The sequence below is a fragment of the Zingiber officinale genome, chromosome 6B, assembly GCF_018446385.1.
Source record: "Zingiber officinale cultivar Zhangliang chromosome 6B, Zo_v1.1, whole genome shotgun sequence".
In the NCBI taxonomy this organism is placed as follows: Eukaryota; Viridiplantae; Streptophyta; class Magnoliopsida; order Zingiberales; family Zingiberaceae; genus Zingiber; species Zingiber officinale.
The window spans coordinates 127,803,058-127,825,844 of record NC_055996.1 but is presented as its reverse complement, the minus strand read 5'-3'; the positions used below and the strand labels follow the sequence as shown (position 1 = coordinate 127,825,844).

Sequence of the window (22,787 nt, the reverse complement as noted above, 5' to 3'; positions counted from 1 at the left end):
CATGGGTTGTTCTTCACCGCTCGTCCTCACTAACGCCGAGCCTACTGCCCGCTCGGTTGAAGATAAATAAATACAGAGCGGCTCACCTACAGCTGGCTTGGCTAATACGGGCAAGGAGTTCAGGTATGTCTTCAGCTCTTCAAACGCTCGATCGCATTCTTTGTCCCAATGAAACTTAGTAGCTTTGCGTAGGATCTTAAAGAAAGGGAGACTCCGGTCGGCAGTCTTGGAGATGAATCTTGACAATGCCGTTATCCGCCTGGTCAGGCGCTGTACTTCCCTTAGATTTCTTGGGGGGTGGCATATCTTGCAACACTTTTACCTTGCTGGGATTTGCCTCTATGCCCCGCTCGGTCACTATATAACCCAAGAAACGCCCGCCTTTTGCTCCGAATAAACATTTCTGAGGGTTCAGCTTGACTCCGTACTTCCTCAGCGTTCGGAAGGTTTCCTCCATGTCCATAAAAAGATCAGCCGCTCGGACAGACTTAATGAGAATATCATCCACGTATACTTCTAAATTACATCCGATCTGCTCCTTGAATACCTTATCCATTAAGCGCTGGTAGGTTGCTCCCGCATTCTTCAGTCCGAACGACATTACATTGTAACAGTAAGTGTCGTCGGCTGTGACGAAGCTGACCTTTTCTTGATCTTCTCGGGCGAGCGGCACCTGATGGTAGCCCTGATAAGCGTCTAGCATGCATATCAACTCGCACCCGGCTGTGGAGTCCACCATTTGATCAATCCGGGGCAGAGGGTAAAAATCCTTTGGGCATGCTTTGTTGAGATCCCGGAAGTCGATGCAAACCCTTCACTTGTTGCCCGACTTGGAGACTAGCACTACATTTGCGAGCCAGCTCAAGAACTGGACCTCCCTTATATAGCCGGCCTCCAGGAGTTTCTCGACCTCCGCTCGGATGATGGCATTTTGTTCGGCGCTAAAGTCCCTCTTCCTTTGCTTCACCGGCCGAGCGTCCGGTCAGACGTGAAGCTCATGCTGTGCTATATTTGGCGAAATTCCCGGCAGCTCATGCGTTGACCAAACGAAGACGTCGCAGTTTCTCTGGAGACATTTGATCACCTCCTTTTTCTGGCTTGCCTCCAGATCGGCCGCAATGAATGTGGTGGCCTCCGATCGGGTCGGGTGGATCTGAACCTCCTCTTTTTCTTCATAAACCAAAGAGGGTGGTTTTTCGGTTATGGCGTTCACCTCGATCCGTGGTGTCTTCCGCGCGGAATTAGCTTCGGCTCGGACCATTTCGACGTAGCATCACCGAGTCGCCAGCTGGTCTCCTCGCACTTCTCCAACTTTATCTTCAATCGGGAACTTAATTTTCTGGTAGAAGGTGGATACGGTCGCTCGGAACTCACTGAGAGCTGGTCTTCCCAGGATAACATTGTATGCTGAAGGAGAGTCGATGACGACGAAGTTGGCAGTCCGCGTCCTTCTGAGCGGCTCTTCTCCCAGCGAAATAACCAGTCGGACCTATCTGACTGGCAGAACTTCATTGCCCGTAAACCCGTAGAGGGGGGTTGTCATGGGCAGCAACTCAGCTCGATCAATTTGTAGTTGGTCGAAAGCCTTTTTAAATATGATGTTGACCGAGCTGCCTGTATCGATAAAAATGCGGTGAATAGTATAGTTAGCTATTACCGCTTTGATGAGGAGGGCGTCGTCATGTGGCACTTCGACTCCCCCAAGGTCCCTGGGCCCGAAACTGATTTCGGGCTCGCTCGCCCATTCTTGACTGCAGCCGACCGCATGGATCTGGAGCTGCCTGACACTAGCCTTCCTTGCTCTGTTGGAGTCACCTCTGGTCGGCCCGCCAGCGATGATGTTGATTTCACCCCGGGACGTGTTGCTTCTATTTTCTTTATCCCGGGCGGACGGCCTAGGACGCTCCTTGGATACCCGGGGATTGTCCTCGTGCCCCTGAGGATGATACCGCTTGGGAGACTTTCTGGATATCCTCCGATCAGCTTCATGGTGTCGCTGTCGCCTGTCGGTTGATGGCGATCGACGACAACCACTCCGAGGAGCGGGGTGGGCGATCAGGGGAAGGCTTCGGCAATCTCGTGTATTATGCGTGTCAGTCCGGTGGAATGAGCAAAACATGGGGGTCCATACCTTCTTTTTTGGCTTGGGTCGCTCGGCGGCCACCTCTTGGACGGCGTGGGACCTTGCGTAGTGAGGGCGGACTGCTTCGGCTCGCGGTCCTCTGGGCGGCTGGTGGCCAGTGGGCGACTTCCGCTCGGCAGGGGCTAGTCGCTCAGTTGGAGTTTCTTTTCTTCAGGCCGCCTGGGCTTCCTCCACATTAATGTATTCATTGGCCCGGTGTAACATATGATCATAGTCTCAGGATGGCTTTCGAATAAGTGAACGAAAGAAGTCACCGTCCACGAGGCCTTGCGTGAACGCATTCATCATTGTTTCTGAGGTGGCCGTTGGAATATCCATGGCCACCCGGTTGAACCGCTGGATGTAAGCTCGGAGCGGCTCCCTGGGCTCTTGTTTGATGGCAAATAGACTGACACTGGTCTTCTGGTAACGCTGACTGCTCACAAAATGATGGAGAAAGGCAACGCGGAACTCTTTAAAGCTGGTGATGGATCCGTTCGGCAGCCTCCGAAACCATCGTTGCGCCGATCTCGAGATGGTAGTAAGAAACACCCGGCATTTCACTCCATCTGTGTCAATCTCTCGTATCACGCTCTCTCTCCTCATTTTCTCTCATCACACTTTCTCTTCACACTTTCTCTCTCATCGCATGTTTTTCTCACATTCAACTTTCTCTTCCATCTATTTTTTTCTCTTATTTTCCTCTAAGGGTAAATAAAAGAAATTTAGGTTCATTCCAATTGAAAATATTCAACTAACCATACATTATTTTTAGGAATAATATCCAAGCTCATATCCATTCCTATTCCACAATACTATGATACTCATTCTCATTCCGATTCCTAAGATAGAACCAAACGCCGCCTTAATTTAATTAAGTCTAACCTCATTCACCTCAAGTAATTAATATGGGCATTGATAGTCACCTTAGCACATCCCTCTTCACACCACCACTAACGGACCTCCAACTTAGGAGACCTCGCTAATGTTTCACCTCGATTAAGTTGCATTTGTGACCACTAGTCCAACCTGGACTTGCACTCTCTTAGTTACATTATGTAAGACCGTTGGATTCGATAGAGGGGGGGTGAATATCGATTCAAAAATATCGAGTATAAGCGCAGCGGAAAAGTAAAGTAGACACAGTTGTTTTTACTTCGTTCGGAGCCTGTGACGACTCCTACTCGAAGGCCCGTGGTCCTTGACCACTTTAGTTGGGCAATCACTAGCAATTCGAATATAATTACAAAATGAATACAGGAAATGCTAATGAAACAAAGTAATACCGACAAGGAAATTAAGAAAAACGAAGAAGCACTTTGTCGGAGCTTTGTTAGCGTCGCAGGAACGTAGAGCAGCAGGACCAGCAGTCGAAAAGTTCTCAGTTGATGATTGATTCTGAAGCTCCTGCCTGGGGCTTCTTTTATATGCTGTCCCGGGCGCCTGGATCCCTTCCGGGCGCCTGGAATGTGACGTAGCTGCACAAACCATGATGCTCCACGTGGCGACGACTCGGCTGGATGAATCGGGCGCCCGGATCCCCTCCGGGCGCCCGGACCCCTCTTCTCCAGAAAGTCCTTCTCCTGCAAGAAAAGGTTAGTCCGAGGCAAATGTACCCTGCAGCAAAGAGTGTTAGCACAGTTTTATAGATGAGCAAAGTATGACTTAGATTCCGTCTTTCCGAGACCGGAATCTAGTCACGATCTCGACTTAGATATCCGAAATGGATCTAAGCCGGATCGACGCCTAATGTTCCCTACCCGGGAACGCGTCCTCGCAGTCACTCCCCTCCAGTGACTTACCTCACTTACCTGCCAGACGTCCGGTCAGCCCGTCGACCCGTCTGGACTTCTCGCCAAGCGTCCGGTCAGCCCGTCGACCCGCTTGGACTTCTCGCCAGCTATAAGGTTCAGTGTTCTGCCGCCCCAGGAGGTAAGTCAGATCGGAAGCTACGACTCCGCCAAAGACCTCTGGGATAAATTCCTGGAGCTCCACGAGGGCACCTCAGAAGCGAAGCTAGCAAGGCGCGACGGCCTCCGGACACAACTAACAAATCTCCGGATGAACAACGGCGAGAAGGTTGCGCAACTCCAAGCAAGGATCAAGGAGCTGATAACGCAACTAACAAATCTTGGTGAAACGGTAACAAACCGAGATTCCATCCGGTATGCACTAAACGCCTTCCCAATGACTCCAGAGTGAGCGTCCTTAGTAGATGCTTACTACATCTCTAAGGACTTTGAGGTAAGTAGTTTAGAAATTTTATTTTCTACCTTCGAACTTCACGAGACTCGACTTGCAGAGCCTAAACAAGTAGAAAAGACGAACTTCAACATTGCCCTACAAGCCGAAAAGGACGATCCTGACTCCGAAGTGTCGATCGACGAAATTGAAGCTGCTCTTCTGGTAAGAAAATTAAATAAGTTCGTTAAAACTAATAAGTTTAAATCGCAGTCGAAGAAACATCAACGGAACATAAGGACGGTCTGATGCCACAACTGCAACGAGGAAGGGCACATCAAGGATGACTGCCCCAAATTGAAGAAAAGGCACAAGGAGAAGCCTCAAAGACCGACGTCCTCTACACGCAAGAGTCTGAAGGCCACTTGGGATGATTCTTCATTCTCCGAATCAGAAGCCGAAGCCTTCTCGAGAGCACTGATGGCCAACCATCTCTTCGAAGATGACTCAAGCTCAGAGATGAGCATAGATGAAGGGGGAGAAACATCAGAAGAAGAAGAAGAAGAAGAAGAAAGCTGTGACGAAGGGGGAGCATCACCGCTTAAGGTAAGTAAGTTACGTGATCTCACTCCTACTCAGTCATTTCAATTTATCAAATTGCTTACAAAAGATCTAGCAAAATTAGAAAAAGAAAATGCTGAATTAAAATTGAACTTAGCAAAAGCATGCCCATTAGAAATGTATGATAATTTAAATTTAGAAAATGAAAAATTAAAAATTGAAATTGAGAAATTGAAAAATAATGCACGCTTAAATAAATTTCCAAAATCAAAACTAAGGATTTATAGAAAATTAAATTGGCACATTAGAAAACATCAGGGACAACTTAGGAAAATTTCTAGAAACTATGTACCTCCTAAGTTTCTGATTAATCCAGTAGGAAGGAACTTTTATTGGATTCCAAAATTCGTTTTAGATTGATTTTTTCTTTAAATTAAGGCTTTAAGAAGAAAAATTAAACAGATAATTTCTTTTGAGGCTTTGTCTAAGGAAGTGGTTGTTGTTCCAATAACCAAGAAGACCTAGTGCCTTGCCACGACCTGAAAGCCAAAATATTGAAATGAAATGTTTAATTAACTTCTTATTAAAGCATTAAAATTAAAATTAGATAATGCTTTAATTTTTTTTTAATTTTTTTAAAATATTTTCATACTTAGGAAAATATTCTTGCTTAACACTTTTACTTGGAAAATCTTTAGAACTATTTTTTGCCTAAACTGAAAAGTCTACTAAAGTTAAAAAAAATTTTGGTTTAACTTAATTTTTTTTTTTGCAAAAACTTATGAAATTTATTTTCAAATCTTTTTAGAAAATTTCTTCAAAAACTTTAGAATTTTTTCAACAGACTTAGAACTTTTTAGAAAATCTTTTTCAAATCTCTTCTTAATTAACTTAGAATTTATTTTTTACATATTTTGTAGCCCGATTTTGCTGTGATCAAAGGGAGAAAAATAGGTACAAGTAAGTTTAGAGAGAAGTAAAACAAACTTTGGTTAATTTTTTTTTACTATGCTTTTCAACAATTAGTATTAAAACTAAATTTTATGCGTGTTGCAATTTAGTTTAATTGTAAATTTAGACTTTAAATGTTAGTTTTGTAATTTCTTTAAATTACTACATCGCTGGTTTTTCTCTAACTTAAACTTGGGTTGATGCACATCAAAAAGGGGGAGATTGTTGGATCCCGTGGTTGTTTTGATGTGATCAACCAAGTTAGTTAGGTCCTATTTGTTTTTGATCATTGTGTCTAAGTGTGCAGGAGCTTAGGAGCGCAGAAAGTCGAGGGGAAGACGCAGCTAGCGAGAAGGATCACACAGGAAGGGAGCCGACGGGTTCGGTGCGTCCGAAGGATGAGAGAGTTGCGGAAGAGTACACCGGTGGGCGAGAAGAACGTGCGCGACGTTCGAGGGACGTAAAATCGGGACGGAAGACTGCTCGAGGAAAAGGCCGGGAATTGGGTTCGGGTGAGCCCTATTTCGGTTGGCCGCAATCACCCAATCAATCGGAGCTTCGAAAGGAGAAAGAAAGCCAAAAGGAGCTGAAGAAGCTAGCCAGAGCCGCCTCAGACCAATGCTAAAGGCGCCTCAACTACCTCCACTGTCTGAGGCGCCTCAGACAGCTTGGAGGCGTCTCAGACCCAGTCCGAGGCGCCTTCAAGGCCATTTGAGGCACCTCAGACCCAGTAAAACTTGTCGTTTGCAATCGGATAAAGTTTTATCCTGTCAAACTATTGGAGGCGCCTTAAACTCTTGTTGGAGGCGCCTTGGACCTTCGAGATAGACTTTCCAGGGGCTATAAAAGGACCCCTGGACCTAGGAATTAGATATTCATTCAAGCAATCAACTTTGTAATCAATTCCTAGAAACTAGTGAGCATTCTAAGTATAAAAAGACTTTTCCGCCTACAGTGAAGGAGACTATGCTAGTGGAGTTGTTCAACCGCCTTGGATTAACAACCGTCTTGGTTGTAACCAAGTCATTTTCTGGTCTCCCTTTTCTTTTCTATTATTTCATTATTTTTATAGTTGCTATTATTTTAAGTTGAAAGTCTAGAGGAGGGTATACTTTTATAGTTGCTATTATTTTTATACTGCCGAGCGCTGCTTGCTTCGACACGATGATGGTGAGACGAATCTTCCAACGAAGAACCCCTTCGCTAAAAGTTGCTGGAAAATTTGGACTGCCGCACACTTCTCTGTCGCTGCTGCTTGAACCCTAAACGGTGAAGCCTTGGAAAAGTGCTAGAAGGTGAAGGATCTCACCGGAGAACCCCTCCGGTGAGGTGGATGATCGGAAATCACTGCCAAGCTCACCGCTCCCGCCACTTGAAATTGTTGTCGTCGCTGCTGGAAATCGCAAGGAGAAGGGTGGCTGTGGATGACCGGCCGGCGGCAAGGGAAGAGAAGAAAAGCCGTCAGCCGATTGCTAAGAGAAAGGAAGAGGAAGAAAAGAGTGGGTGGTCTTGCGTGCCCTAGCCCGCACGAGGAAGATGATGTCGCGATACAGAGGTTGCTAGCTTCTGTTCGTCCGCGTGAAGGTAAGAAAAGGGAGCTTTCCTCTCTTGCGATCTAGGCCGTCCATTTTGATGAAGGAGGTGGATGAAGATCTAGCCGTTTGATCCTGTTGATGAAGAGATGAGTGGTACGGATCAAGTTGCCTTCTTGCATGGATCCAATGGCCTATATCATTTTAGATTTGGATCAAGGGCAGGATGCTTACATCAGAATGAAGAAGCAAGATCTCTCTTAATCTAGATTAACGGTCCACACTGATTCAGCTTGATCACCTCCATTTGACCTCCAAATCAGGTCAAATTCGATCCGGCTCGATCCTAATCCATGGCTTTTTGAATTTCCTACAAAACCACATAAAAATATGAAATTAAATTTCACAATTTGTAAAAAATTTATAATTAAGTCCAAAATAGACTCTCCTCACAAAATGTAATATAATCATAAAATTAAGCATGTGAGAAGGTAAAATAATAATAATAATAAGAGCCAAAATAATCAATTAATAAAAATGATAGTTATCATATACCCTTCCTTAAGATTCTCTACCGAGTGATCAAATTTTAATGGGATGCTAACTATGACAAGGCATTCGAGGAGTTAAAAAGTTATTTATCCACCTCGCCTATACTTGCTAATCCAATAGAATGTGAACCTTTATAGGTTTACTTGTTTGCAAATGAACAAGCTGTCGAGTCAGTGTTGATGAGGCAAGAGGAAAAAGAGCAACAACCTGTATATTTCTTAAGTCATTTATTAAAGGGAGTCGAGTGTCACTACACCACACTCGAGAAATTGGTGTACAGATTGGTCTTAGCCGCTCGGAGGTTACATCCTTATTTTTTTATCCACCCAATCATTGTACTAACCAACAGCACCCTAGGCTGAGTGGTTATCAACTCGGAGGTTTCAGGGAGGTTGATCAAGTGGACCACAAAGTTCAGTGAGTATGATATATAATATCAATCCCGATTAGCTATCAGGGCTCAAGCCTTAGTTGATTTTATAATAAAAATATAAAACCCCAAGCTAGAAGAAACTTATAAGATATATGTAGATGGATCATTCACCCCACAGGATAGTGGAATAAGAATTCTTATGATATCACCCCGAGAGGATAGAATGTAGTTATTTGTTCGGTTAAATTATCGAGCTACCAATAATGAAGCAGAATAGGAAGCATTGATAGCCTATCTGCATGCAGCAATTAGCCGCTCAACAATTGTTAGCCGCTCAACAAACTATGTGGGAGCCACCCAGGTCCTAAGTTATTCGGACTCCTAGTTAGCCGCTCAACAATTGTCAAGAAATTATGAGATTAACAATGAATGACTCAAACTCTATATGGAAGCATTTGAAAAGTTGAAAGTCAAATTCCAAGAGGTAACTATACAAAAGATTTCCCGTGCAGAAAACCAGACAGAAGACGATCTAACCAAATTGGCCTCCTTCATGGTTTCATGTGTTAGCTAGAGCCCTAGAGCTAATCATTTGATGATTGTATTATAGACTTGTTGTATCATATTCTATATAAATAAAGACATTTGGTTTTTGGTTATTATACTTACTTGTATTTGTGCCAAATAAACTAAGTATAATAACATCCTTGAGTAGAAGGTTCTTACCTATATCAATCGATTGGTTGAATCGATAGTGAGATGATATAGGGAACACTACTCTTAATCATTCCTAGTCGAGTATTAACATTCAGGGACAATGTTAATGCAATAAGACTAGCATGTAGGTCAACTCGATGACTCGATCTCACAAGTCATGGATATGGAGATATCAAGTTGACACATAGGTATGCATTGGAGAATGTATACTGAATGACCCGCCATGAGAAAGTATCATGGATCGTTATATGAGTGTCATATACTTTCTCATGTGGCTATTAGTATGACTACTAGTCCTTAGACCTGAAGTCACCATGGTTCCCTACATAAGGAGTTATGTACTTTAGTTTCGTCAAACGTCACTCGTAACTGGGTGGACTATAAAGGCGATTACTGGGTATGTAACAAATTATGTGGAGGGATGTGAGTGATGTAGATGAGATCTATCCCTCCTATATGACGGGAGAGACATCGATATTCTTGATAGAGTGAGACCACGAAGTGCATGACCATGCTCAAATGAGTCAATATAGGATATTGAGCTCATTTGATTTAGTGAGTCTACTTGGAGTTCAAGATTTAGATTGATTAGAGGATGACACGGTCTATGCCTCACATTGATCAATCTAGATATCTAGGATAGAAGGGCACTTGTCATATATTGTGAAGAGTCACAATTGATAGTTACAAGGTGATGTTGGATCTCAACATTCTTGTAACTTGGGTAGTAATGATGTATTGCTAGATACCGCTCATTACTTATGCTTCTAAATGGGTTTAGGGGCATTGCCAACGTTACAAGAACCTATTGGGTCACACACAAAGAATAAGTGGATGGAGATTAGGTTCATATGATGAACCAAGAGGATTAGATTCATGTGATGAATCAAATTGGATTAAGAGTAATCCTAATTGGGCTAATTGAGTTGGACTCAAGTTGATTCATATGTTCAATGAGTCTAATTTAGATTATGACTCATTGAATCAATTTAATTAAATGAATTAGATTCATTATATTAAATTGGCTTGAATTAAATGGTTGGATTAGATCAACCATGAGAGAGATTAAGTCAAGTTTGACTTGACTTGAGAGGAAGAGGAAGAGTCAAGTTTGACTTGACTATTTGCCACATCATTAGTGATTTGGCATTAGGAGGACTAATGATGATGTGCCACATCATCAAAGTGTGTCACCTCATGGGGGTTACAAATCTATTCTCTTTAATGGCCACATTTAATGAGAATGGGGGTTACATTTTTGGTTTTGAATGAGAATGAATTTTTCATTCACTCACATTCACATCATCTTCTTCCTCAAGCTCTCTTTTTGCTCCTTCTCTTCTCTTGGTTGTGGGTTTCAAGGAAGGGAGAAGAAAGGAGAGTAAGTCTAATCCAAGAAGAAAGGTTAGTGAAAGTCACATAGAGATTTTTAGAGGAGTGTGTTCTCTTCTTTTCCTTTCTTCTTCTTCCAATCTCATCCAAGAGCATCAAGAAGTGCTAGCACACTTGTGGTGTTCTCTTCTCCATCCTTGTGTGTTAGAGAACACATCTTGTTCGTGTGGATACTTCTAGAGGATTGTCTACGTTGACAATCTTGAGATCCGGCACTTCCTTGGACGAGCAGGATTCGAAAAGGGCACGCATCAAGGGTAATTTTCTAAACATATAGATCTAAGAGTAGATCTAGGTAAGAAACTCGTACATGTAAAATTTTTGTTCTATACTCTTCGCACGGATCCGTTGGCTAGGGAGTTTCGGGGTTTCCGCGACGCGAAAAAGCAGTTTTTGCAGCCCGAAAAACCCAACACCATGGACCCTAGACAAGCCAGTGGAAGACAATTGACCTGGACCCTGGACACTACTAGAAGCTCATATTGAGAGACAGGTTGACCTGGAGTTATAAAGTGATTGGCAAGCACTGTTGATCACATTTCTTCAATAAGACAGTTTACCATTGACCGAGAACAAGCACATATGATCAAGAAGAGAGCGGGTCGGTTCACTTTGATCGGGGATAATCTTTACAAACATGTTTTTTCCTACCATTTACTTAAGTATATTGGGTCGAATGACGTGCAATATATTTTACAAGAGGTATATCAAGGTTCTTGCGGAAACCATGCAAGTAGCCAATCACTTGCTCAAAAGATATTATTAGCCAAATATTTTTGGCCCACTATGCAGGCTGACACTACCCAATTGGTAACAACTTGCTTATTATGTCAAAAGCACCAAAATATCCCGCACCACCCCACGGAGTTATTAAAGAACTCAATTATTTTCTGCTCGTTCGATCAGTTGGGCATGGACATCGTAGGGCCCTTTCCCATAGCACCTGCTTAAAAAAATTTTTTGTTAGTAGTGGTGGATTATTTTTCTAAGTGTGTGGAGGTTGAGCTACTAGCTAAAATAACCCAGTGAATGGTCATTGATCCGGCCGTTCGGACGGGGGACCCTCTGGAAGGGAGTCAACGCCACGTGGTGGTCAAAAGTCAAAAGGGTCAGCATGAGGTCCGGCCGACCGGAGAAGGATTAGATAGACCGGCCGAACGGGTCCTGGCGGAATCAAAGACAACTCGACAGGGAGTCGAGTTTCCAACGCTCATGGTGAACAGGGTCGCTGGGCCGAGCGGGTAGCTCGCTCGGCCGAGGAGTAAAGCATCGATACTGTGAATGAACAGTCTCAGCCGAGCACCCGGTCGGACCGATACCTACGTCCGGTCGGATCAATGCCTGCCGAGCGGAGGGACGCTCGGCTCGGGGAAAAAGGAGACAAGGACAAGGGGACATTGGGAGACATCTTCTGACAACAGGCATGTTCAACGACCAAGCCATACGCAGAATCTCACGACAGAAGGTTCTACTGTCCCATCAGAGAGGTGCTCGGACTGTAGCAGTATGGTGTCAGGCATGTTCCTCTGACAAGCCCATACTAAGGTATGGTAAAGGACACGTGTACGCCTCGATAGGCGTGTATACGCCTCCCCACAGCTCTATATAAGAGCCCTTAGACTTCGACGGAGGTACATGATCTCGCATCTTCGGAGCCAGTTCATAGTTTTCCTCTTGCCTGACTTGAGCATCGGAGGGTCGTCGCCGGGAACCCCTTCCCGGCCCGACTTCCTTGCAGGTTCGCCGGAGATCCATACGACCGGTTAGAGGTCCACGTCACCAGTTGGAAGAGCGCCACGTACCCAGTGTCCATCGATTCAGCGTTCGGACAGGATCAAATTGGCGCAGTCTGTGGGGACGCACCTGCATCCGAGCGGAAGAGATGGACGAAGCTGGACGACAGCGCACCGTGATGCTCTCCCAGGAGGAGCTAGACGCTCTAATCGAGGCAAGAGCAGCTAAGCTCGTGGAGCAACAGAGAAAGAAGGCGCAAGCCGAGCGGTTGGAGCAACAAGCGACGTCAGTGTCAGGAGGTCGAGCGGAAGCACCGCCGGCCACCGTTCCATTTCATCGGACCCTATTCCGTACACCTCCTGAAGTTGCAACAGTTAACCGTGATCGAGGATCTTCATCCGACGAGGCGCCCATGCGAGACAACAGAAAAGGCAAGGCTCCCCGAACGGATGCCTCCCCCGAGCGGATCAACCGGCAGTTTTCAGAGGCCATCCTGCGGGACCCTTTGCCAAAGCATTATGTGCCCCCGGCGATCGGGGAATACAACGGAACCACCCACCCGGACGACCATCTGGGTAAGTTCGACAACATAGCTACACTACGCCTTTCCGTTGGCCACGCAATCGACCTGCTCCTTCTTCGTCCAGTTGCATTCTTCTTTATCTTTTGGCATTGCATATCCATACTTCATTATTAAAAGTATATCAAATTCAGTTTTAAAAAATACCTCCATTTTTCGTTTCCATGTAGCGAAGTATCCGTCGAACTTCAGGGGATGAATGTTAGCTCCGGCCATCGTCTTGATCTTTGTGCTTCAGTTGACGGTTGGTCCTTCTAAGGCGGTCGGGCTCTGATACCACTTGTTGGTGTAGCGGGGCCAGCAAGAGGAGGGGTGAATTGTCTGAAAATAAAAGTATACCCTCCTCTAGACATTCAACTTAAAATAATAGCAACTATAAAAATAATGAAATAACAGAAAAGAAAAGGGAGACCAGAAATTGACTTGATTACAACCAAGACAGTTGTTAATCCAAGGCGGTTGAACAGCTCCACTAGCAGAGTCTCCTTCACTGTAGGCGGAGAAACCTTTTTACACTTAGAACGCTCACTAGTTGATAGGAATTGATTACAAAGTTGATTGCTTGAATGAATATCTAATTCCTAGGTCCAGGGGGTCCTTTTATAGCCCCTGGAAAGTCTATCTCGAAGGTCCAAGGCGCCTCCAACAAGGGTTCAAGGCGCCTCCAACAGTTTGACCGGATAAAACTTTATCCGATTGCAAACGGCAAGTTTTACTGGGTCTGAGGCGCATCAAATGGCCTTGGAGGCGCCTCCAAGCTATCTGAGGAGCCTCAGACAGTGGAGGCAGCTGAGGCACCTTCAGCATTGGTCTGAGGCACCTCTAGCTAGCTTCTTTATCTCCTTTTGCCTTCCTTTCTCCTTCCGAAGCTCCGATTGATTGGGTGATTGCGGTCAATCGAAATAGGGCTCACCCAAACCCAATTTCCGGCCTTTTCCTCAAGCAGTCTTCCGTCCTAGCTTTACGTCCCTCGAACGTCGCGCACGTTCTTCTCGCCCACCGGTGTACTCTTCCGCAGCTCTCTCGTCCTTCGGACGCACCAAACCCGTCGGCTCCCTTCCCGTGCCGTTCTTCTCGCTAGCTGCGTCTTTTGCTCGACTTCCTGTGCTCCTAAGCTCCTGCACACTTAGATATATAAATAAAAAATAAACAAGACCTAACTAACTTGGTTGACTATATCAAAACAACCACGGGGTCCAACACCATATTATATCCAGATTAGGGGTGTAAATGAACAAAGCCGCTCGCGAGCTATTCGAAGCCCGATTCGCTAAAAGCTCGTTTGAGCTCGTTTAATGAGGTTCATTACGATAAACAAACCAAACTCAAGATTCGTAATATTCGGCTCGTTAGCTCGTGAACACGTTCGTTAAGCTCATTAAGCAACTTTTAAATTAAAAAAAAAAATAATTTTGATATTGAATTTATAGATTTTACACTTTATTTATGAAAAATATAGACAAATATATTAAATTTATTTATTAGAATGAAATTATAAATTTAATAATAATATTATAATTTTCTCTAAATATATAATTTAGTTTTTAATGAATATTTAAATTTATGATTTATATTTATTAAGCTCGTTTAGGCTCGATAAAAGCTCGAATAAGCTCGTGAGCCATGAATATATTCGTTAAATAAAACTCGAGCTCGGCTTGATTCGATTACACCTCTAATCTAGATCCATCCATAACATTATGTATTAACACATAAAAAAAAATACTGATTCAATAGAATTAAAAGATTATGACTGATCCAATTCTTTTAGATAGCTAATTGAAAGTACAAAGATTTATACTTGGTAAGATTTTTATAATATTAAAAACAGAAGTATCTTTTATTTAATTTTTTTAAAATCAATTAATTTAAGGAAGTGAAATCTAAAAAAAAAATCACATACCATTATGATATTTAAAAAAACAAAAATACTAAAGGATACCCATTCAATCTGTTAGCATTTGTAGAGTTATGTTTTATCAAGAAAAAAATCTCTATAGTAAGTTGTGATTAAAATTCGAATTTTAGAATAATATATGAAGAATTTAACCCTTGTACTGTGACCCCAAGGGCTAAAGAGTATTCTTAAATTTTTTTATTATTAATTTTTAATAATTTAAGTATTTAATTTTTTTAAAATGATTAATTTTAGAAATTAAAGAAATTTTCTGTCATTAGAATACATTAGGAATGCTCATGAAGAACTATCAAAATAGCCGAATAAAAATCTATAAAGTGTACTAGAATTAAAATTGGATGTTTAATATATATCTGATTAACCGCTTATTGGCTTAATCACCGCAACGCATTGTCCCGGGCGAAAGAGTATCCTTTATGATTTGGTAAAAGAAAAAAAAAAGTTTTCATGTCTACTTAATGATTAGCCAAGGACACAATGTGGTGGTCGTCACTGGCCACCACCACTCACAGAACTCGCCATGTGAAGCCCCCTCAGAGCGCCCGTCATCATGCATGCAGCTAGCAAAGCAGAAAATAGACGAAGTAAAGCGATAAGCAAAGCTCCAAACCCAACTGCAGCATCAGCAGCTCAGCATCAGTAGCATGTATCGCCCACATGTATTGTGCACTGTGCACGCCCGGTAACTCAGACCCAGTAAACTTTGAAAAAAAAAAAAAACAAACTGCTGCTGCACGCGCATACAGACCTCACCCCCACAAAGTCACCCGGCGCTTTGTGCATCTTTTTGCACAGAGAAAAGTTGTCCGACGTTATAAAAGAAAGAAACAACACGAGCAGCGCTGGATGGCTGGCCTCTGCATGGGTGGTTTGGGGTCGCATGAGGGGCATGACATGATGTCCAAATCAAGGCAATGTTGACTCACCGCAAGCGCCTCCATCAGCCCCATCGTTTTTGCATACTGCAAGGATTTTAGCTGCTGCGTTGTGTTTGTGCCCGGCTGGGACAGTCAGATTGCGTCTCGCGCAGTGGTAATAATTAAGATGATGATGGTGGTGGATTTGCGTTGCCAAGGCAGCCGGTGTTGAGCACCATAAAAGCGGCAATAAAGTGAGCGATGGTGGAGGCCAGAAGCCAAAATGATGGCTTGGGGAACAGGGAATTTAGCAGCACTGAGACAAGTTTTTTTTAAAAAAAAATTATGTGTGGGGATAATAAAGGCGAGATTGAGAGAGTTCAGGTGGTGGTATAGGCTTGGGAGGGAGGAACGTGCCGCTCTATTTGAGCAGATCCAGATCCAGCGCTCTATCAATTTACATGCTCTTTTCCCCAGGAGTAAAAAAACAAAAAAAGTTGAAATTTTGAAGTTAAAAGCAGAGGACAGAGGCGTCACTGCAGCAGGGGAATCAACGCCGAGACTTGCCTGCGCCGGGAGGAGCAGCAGGCGACGGTTGCGTCGCTGCCGGAGAGTTTTGCTCCGTTAGTAGTCAACTGAGTTCAGTTCTGTGAGCTTTTCCTCTCTCTGTGTTTTTCGAAAAGCCTGCGCTTTTACTGCTTCTTTGCTGTTCTGAGACGAGCGAGAGGCTTTGAAGGTGAGCGGGTGGTTCAATGGACGTGTACGAGGCGACGCGGGTGGTGTTGGCGAGGATACAGAGCTTGGACGCGGAGAACGCGGCCAAGATCATGGGCTACATCTTGATCCAGGAGCAAGGTGACAAGGAGATGATCCGCCTCGCCTTCGGTCCCGATGCGCTCCTTCAGTCCGTCGTCCTCAAGGCCCGCAGTGACCTCGGCCTCCCCGGCTCGCCGCTCGCAACCTCTGCTCCTACAACCCCGTCCCCTTTTAGCCTCCTTGCGCGCCAGAACTCATCCTCCCGCTTCTCCTCCCTCGGCGGCGTCTCTTCGCCTACCTCGTTCCTTCCGCCTTCCGGATTCTCATGCTCAGGTAGAGGCCTGGATGAGCTGCAGGGCACCGAAGAGATCCTCAGTCCCAACGGCGCCGGTAAGCCGTTCATGGAAGAGTTCCAACTTCAAGATCAGCTCTCCTTCCTCAGCGACAGTGCCACTAGTCCTAATCCCGAGCATCCCGTCCCTATTGGCCCCAAATCTGCTGGCGATGGAGGCGATCTCTTTTATCCCGATGTTTTATGCCGCAGCCCTCGCGGCGTCGGAGACGATCTCTTCTACCCCGACGTGTTTGGCCGTAGTCCTAGCAGCGGGAGCGACAGTTCGCTGTTTCCTTGCAGGTTCGGATGGGGGACCAACGGAAACCACCATCGTCGTAGCTGGTCCTCCGCCGACCTCCTTCTCCGTTCCGATGCTGCGGCTGGGGGCTTCGGTTGGAAGCCCTGCCTCTACTTCGCGAAAGGTTACTGCAAAGACGGCCCCGAGTGCCGCTTCCTACACGGCTTGCCGGAGGAGTCCATCGCCGCAGCGGAGCATCAGCGCCAGTTGCTGCTTCTGCGGTCGATGAGCCAGAGGATTGGCCGCCCATCGCAGCTCACAGCGTCCGCCTTCCCGTACTCGCCGTTGGGTTCGCTGCCGTCTTCACCCTCGTCGACGACCAAATCTCTCGACTTCTTGCTCCAGCAGCAAAATGACAGCCAAAGGTAGCAACTTTTCCCCAATTTCATGCAATTTGAACAAAAGAAACGATATATATACTTCGTGGCTTTCAGCAGAGCGGCGGCGGCCGCAGCTCTGCTGCGATCAAGGATGGAAAGAAGCGATATTGCAGGGATGGCCAATCCAGGCTCGAGACAGATCTATTTAACGTTCCCCGCAGATAGCACTTTTACTGAAGAAGATGTCTCCAACTACTTCAGGTTTCTCCTTATCAAATCTATAAATGCAGATTGATTTGTTGCTCAGTGCCAGGATTTCTATGATCCTAATCTGTTGCAATTTATGCTGTCGAAATCCGAAAGCATCTACGGGCCAGTACAGGATGTGAGGATCCCATATCAGCAAAAGAGAATGTTTGGTTTTGTAACCTTCATCTACCCTGAAACCGTCAAGGTGATCTTGGCCAAAGGAAATCCTCATTTTGTCTGCGACGCTAGAGTTCTCGTCAAGCCTTACAAGGAGAAAGGCAAAGCCCTTGACAAGTGCAGGCACTCTTCCTCCCTCTCCTCAACTGCACATTGTTTCCGTATTTCAAGAATGTTTCGTTCTGATGGTCTACTTCGTCCAGGAAGCAGCAACTGAATGAAAGGGGGGAATTTTCCGGCTGCACAACTCCCACTGGTCTGGAATCTAGAGCAGATCCTTATGACCTTCAACCGCTGGGTTAGGCTTCAGACTGTTGGTTCTGCCTTCTTCCCTGTTGCGATTAGTTGACACTTGATCTCGATGAAATGGCAGGAGCGAGGATGTTGTACAACAATGGCAGCCAGGAGCTGCTGCGGAGGAAGCTCGAGGAGCAACAGCAAGCTCTGGAGCTGCAGCGGGCCATTGAGCTGCAAGCAAGAAGACTGATGAATCTCCAGCTCCTCGACCTCAAGAATCGTAGTCTCTCCTCCTCGACTGCTCCAGCCTCTATCATCAACCCTCCCACCATATCAGCCCCATTTATAACTATACCTACAGCCGATTCAAGTAGCAAAGGTAGTAGCAGCAGTAGCAGTAGCCAAGAACACTCTCCAATTGCAGGTGAGCTATGCAAGCTAAGTGAACTATTATTACACATTACTTTTGTTACTTCTTCAGATGCTGAAGTATTATTACCTCTTGCATTTTAGGTGCAGAGCAGAACATGAACACTTCCAATGGCTTCTCGAAGGCGGTCAACTCTAGCAACAAGAAGGAATCTGTTGATGAGGTTAATCCCAATCAAGATAGTGATTCCCATGAAAGGTATACTCTACAGGCTACAGCCATGGCCAGTTTTTTTCGACTGTGTTCATAAAGAATGAATTTTGATCCCATTTGTTCGTTTGTTTGTCTGCAAAATTAACATGGACGCAGTGCTGCGGAGCACAACTTGCCCGATAGCCCTTTTGCTTCGCCCACCAAGTCGTCAATTGCAGTACTGGAGGTCGATGCTTTCTCACATGCTGCGGCAACCGTGCCACCCTCATCAACCTTTGAGATGGCCTCATACAAATCGTGTGTATTAGCAATGCCAAGGTATACACAGTCCTCCTCCTATACACTTCGAATAAAGTTTGAATCTGCTATGAAATTGCTAGGTTATCCAGTCATGGAGCTATGGGGATGTAGAGCTAAGCAAGCTCTCTTCAGACTTCTTCAAGTGTTCTTTCACTGCCTCTAAACTGCCACAGAGCTCTGAACAAACAATCAGCCATACCACATATCCATTACTAGCTGCTTTTCAATTAGAATACTACTTACACCTTAATAGTCTACTAATTGCGCTATAGCTGCTCATCACAAACACCAAACAGAGGAGAAAAAGGACAGGACAGACATATCAGAGAGATTTCTGAATAGCCGAGCATGAAAAAAGCTGCAGGGTTGTCACTTCTGTGTCATTTCTAATTGTGACGAACATATAGATGTAGAAACGTTCAGATATTTATAAATCTTCTTTCTTCTAATGCAAACAGTGACAGTGGGTGTTATGATGCGACTGTGATGGGACTTGATTAATATAAATATAAAACTTTTAAAGCGAGAAACAAAATAATTGATGTGCTAAGTCTGCATGGGTCGACATAATTGTTTTGGCTTCCCTATAAGCAATGGATGCATACAATAATGGAAGGTGATCTTGGTGTAATCTTCGCACTGTGTCAGAATCCACGTTCGCAGTCAACACGATCTTGAAGCAGAAATGATCTGAAAATAAATAAAGAAACAAGTTCATCTGCTTTTATGGACTCTCTGTGCTCTTTCCGAGAAGTGCAGAAACACGAGCACAGATTCCATTAGTGCACTGTTCTCCGCTTGCATGTGCACTCACGTGCTTTCTACTCATCCGTTGTCTGTTCCATATCGAGAACTCCATCCATTTTCTCACTTTGAGCAACTTTTCAATAATTGTTTCACTATATTAAAGCTTTATGTATTTATTTGCTATAAATATTTTATTTGTGATAATTTATCCAAAAGTGCACCTAGTTTTTAAAAATGTACAAAACCCACACTTTATTTTTAAAATATCCTTCTTTATAAAATTAATAAAAACTAACATCTCTGATGCAAAATTGCAGCCCTCTGCAAAATTATTTTTTAGAAAATAGATTTTTTTTTTATTGTGAAGATGTGGTAGTAAAATTTGTTTAAACCTATTATTTTTTTTTTTTAGTATATGGAAAAAGGTAATCCTTCCTGAGTAAGATTTGTTAAGAAAAATTAGATGAACTCATTCCCATGTGACCGTCTGAAACAAATTAATAAAATAGAACCCTCGAATAATATAATCTAAGTTTTGAATTAATATTTTTTTTATTTTGGATAAATGTTTAGAAGTAATTTTTTTATTGATTATATCTAGTAAAATATTAAAGTATATTAAAACATATAAATTATTAAAATTTTATAAGTAATTAATTTAAATATTCTAAATCCAATTTAAAAAAATATAAACACAACTATATAAATGAATGATGCATATACTTGCACAAGAAAAACTAATTAAAATTAGAAAATTAAGAAAATATAATTGATTCGGTGGTAAGGAGCTTACCTGACATGGGTCAACAATCACGATGAAGATCAAAGTGAAGATGGTCAATGTGGCCTGAGCAAGAGGGGGATACATAGGCCAATCGGCAGGAGAACGACCGAGCGGGCCATCCGTCCGGCTCGAGGTATGCCATTGAGAGTGAATAATGAACCTGTATAATAAAATAGGAAAAAACGGATACTTAATAAAGGGAAGAGAAAACAAAAGAGAACACTTCATCTATCATTGAATGCGAAGAAGCCAATATAAAGATGTATTCTGACTGCAAATTAATATAATTAAACAGGGAAATATGAAGAGTCACTAAGACATGTACAAAAGAGCATGATATGTATGAAGAAAGGGGGATGAATCTCGATCCTAGTACGTACTTTTATTTTCTCTTCTCCTTCTGTTTCTAACTTGAGCGTCGGAGGACTAATGCGAGGGACTGCTTCCCTGGTTTGGTTTTATTTTGCACGGAAGAAAGAGGTCTTTATCCAGTCAGCAAAGTCACCACATCCTCGGCTTTCCAGCTTCACGCTTTCGGGCAGGAACATTTTGGCACCATCTATGGAAACATCACTTGCATCCGAACGAGAAGATGGAAGACGTCGGACGAATCACAACGATGATGCTGACGCAAGAGGAGCTCGACACGCTGATACAAGCCCAAGCGGCGAAGATAGTGGAACAACAGCAACAACAGGCGCTGGCCAAACGTCAAACACAAGAGCCTGCACCCTTCGCAGTAGGTCACCAAGCTAAGCAAGGGGACTGAGCGGAACAACTTTCTATTCGAGAACCAAACAAGAGGTCGATCGACGGGAAGCCCCTCATGCGAAGGTCCCATTCCACCAAGCCCCATTATGGACCCTAGTAGAAAAGAGGGTCTGAGCGGACAGAGACCGGGGATCTTCCTCCGATGAGGCACCCGCTCGAGACACAAGGAAAAGGAAGGCACCTAGAGAGGATAATTCGTCCGAGCGGGTAAATCAACAGTTTTCGGAGGGGATTCTAAATGACCCTCTATCGAAGCATAACACTCCACTGACGATCGGGGAATATAATGAAACGACCGACCCCGACGACCACTTAGCCAAGTTTGATAACGCGACCACACTTCATCAGTACACGGAAGGTGTGAAATGTTGAGTCTTCCTCACCACATTATATAGATCGGCGCAACGTTGGTTCAAGCGGTTATCGAGCAACTCGATCCACGGCTTCAAAGACTTCAAAGTGACCTTCCTACATCACTTCGCTAGCAATCGCCGCCATCAGAAGATGAGTGTGAATCTATTCTCATTGAAGCAGGGGCCCCGAGAGGCATTAAAGGCCTATATTCAACGCTTCAATCACGTGGCGATGGACATCCCAATAGTCTCATCGGATGTATTGGTGAACGCCTTCACCCAAGGGCTCACCAAAGGAGAGTTCTTTCGGTCGCTCATTCGAAGGCCACTGAGAGACTTTGACCACCTACAAAAGAAGGCCAATGAATACATCAACGTGGAAGACGCCCAGGTGTCTAGGAAAAAGGAGACACCCGTCGAGCCAGTAGGAGTGTCTGAACGGCGACAACCGAGCAATCATCAACCCCCAAGGGGCATCGATCAGGAGGAGCCCCACCAAATGAGCCTAGGACACATGTCATGTAGCATGTGGCGGTCGCTCGTCCAAAGGCTGCAAAAGGCAAGATATGGACGTCGATATTTTGCTCTTTCCACCAGTCAACAATGCACAACACCCGGGACCGCTATGACCTGGCATCTACCAGGCCGGCCTTGTGGGGATATCGTTGTCAATCCCCATCACCTGATTGGTGATAAAGGTGTCGATCAACCGGCCAATGGGAAGAAGACAAGATAACAGCCGAACCATGCCACCATCGATCTTAGCGTGGGACAGTATAGCACGGACACTCCAAAAAAATTTTTTCTGGAGGTGTCGGACACGGACACAACACGCAAATACGCGTGTCGGACACGACAAAAACTGTGTTGTTGACTTTTTACAAGTTTAACCAGTTAGTCACGGCTAGGACACGGATGAGATACGTTTCTGGACACGTTTGTACACAATTGTAAAAAAAATAAAAATTTTGAGGGTAAAATTGAAAATTAATAAAATTACGAGGACTACTTATTCAAATGGAAACAAGCCCTGAATCACTCTCCCCACTCCCGATGCTTTTTTTCCATCGCGACAGAAATGTTTCACGCAACCATCTCCTGCGCTTTCGCCACCAACGCTCTCCACTGTTCATCAGCATCTTCGTCGTCTGCCGCTGCTCGCAGAAGTTTGCCACAGCGCCACTGCTCGCAGAACCCAACCCTCGCAGAAGCCAACAACAGCCCGACGCTACTCGCAGAAGCCCGCTGCTGCTCGCAACAGCCCGCCATCGCTCACAACAGATATTATGGTTGATCTAATATGAACATGGTTTTCTATTCTAGGATTTTTAATTCTTAATTTTATATATATATATATATATATATATATATATATATATATATATATAATATTTTTTATTTTTTAATA

At 44.2% G+C, this 22,787-nt stretch overlaps 1 protein-coding gene across 5 annotated transcripts; it reads left to right on the top strand.

The window, feature by feature from the left end:
• The first annotated feature begins 15,458 nt into the window (after positions 1 to 15,458).
• LOC121989446 (zinc finger CCCH domain-containing protein 53-like) lies at positions 15,459 to 19,173 on the top strand. Of its 5 annotated transcripts, none has more exons than XM_042543514.1 (9): positions 15,459 to 16,109; positions 16,207 to 17,223; positions 17,293 to 17,439; positions 17,542 to 17,727; positions 17,808 to 17,902; positions 17,978 to 18,265; positions 18,355 to 18,469; positions 18,581 to 18,742; positions 18,805 to 19,173. In XM_042543514.1, exons 2-9 carry the CDS (start codon positions 16,223 to 16,225, stop codon positions 18,833 to 18,835), a joined length of 2,025 nt encoding a protein of 674 aa, XP_042399448.1. In that variant the 5' UTR covers positions 15,459 to 16,109; positions 16,207 to 16,222; the 3' UTR covers positions 18,836 to 19,173. The 5 variants fall into 5 exon arrangements, with proteins under 5 accessions (XP_042399448.1, XP_042399450.1, XP_042399447.1 ...); XM_042543516.1 differs by having other exon boundaries at positions 15,459 to 16,114; positions 18,814 to 19,173; XM_042543513.1 differs by having other exon boundaries at positions 15,459 to 16,119.
• The last annotated feature ends 3,614 nt before the right edge of the window (positions 19,174 to 22,787 follow it).

What these genes read in the sequence shown, in the direction of transcription:
- LOC121989446 (XM_042543514.1), top strand. Translation starts at nt 16,223, where the DNA reads ATGGACGTGTACGAGGCGACGCGGGTGGTGTTGGCGAGGATACAGAGC. An exon ending in GATGTCTCCAACTACTTCAG is followed by an intron (nt 17,440 to 17,541) that starts GTTTCTCCTTAT and finishes GAAATCCGAAAG; the next exon opens with CATCTACGGGCCAGTACAGG. An exon ending in AGAACACTCTCCAATTGCAG is followed by an intron (nt 18,266 to 18,354) that starts GTGAGCTATGCA and finishes CTTGCATTTTAG; the next exon opens with GTGCAGAGCAGAACATGAAC.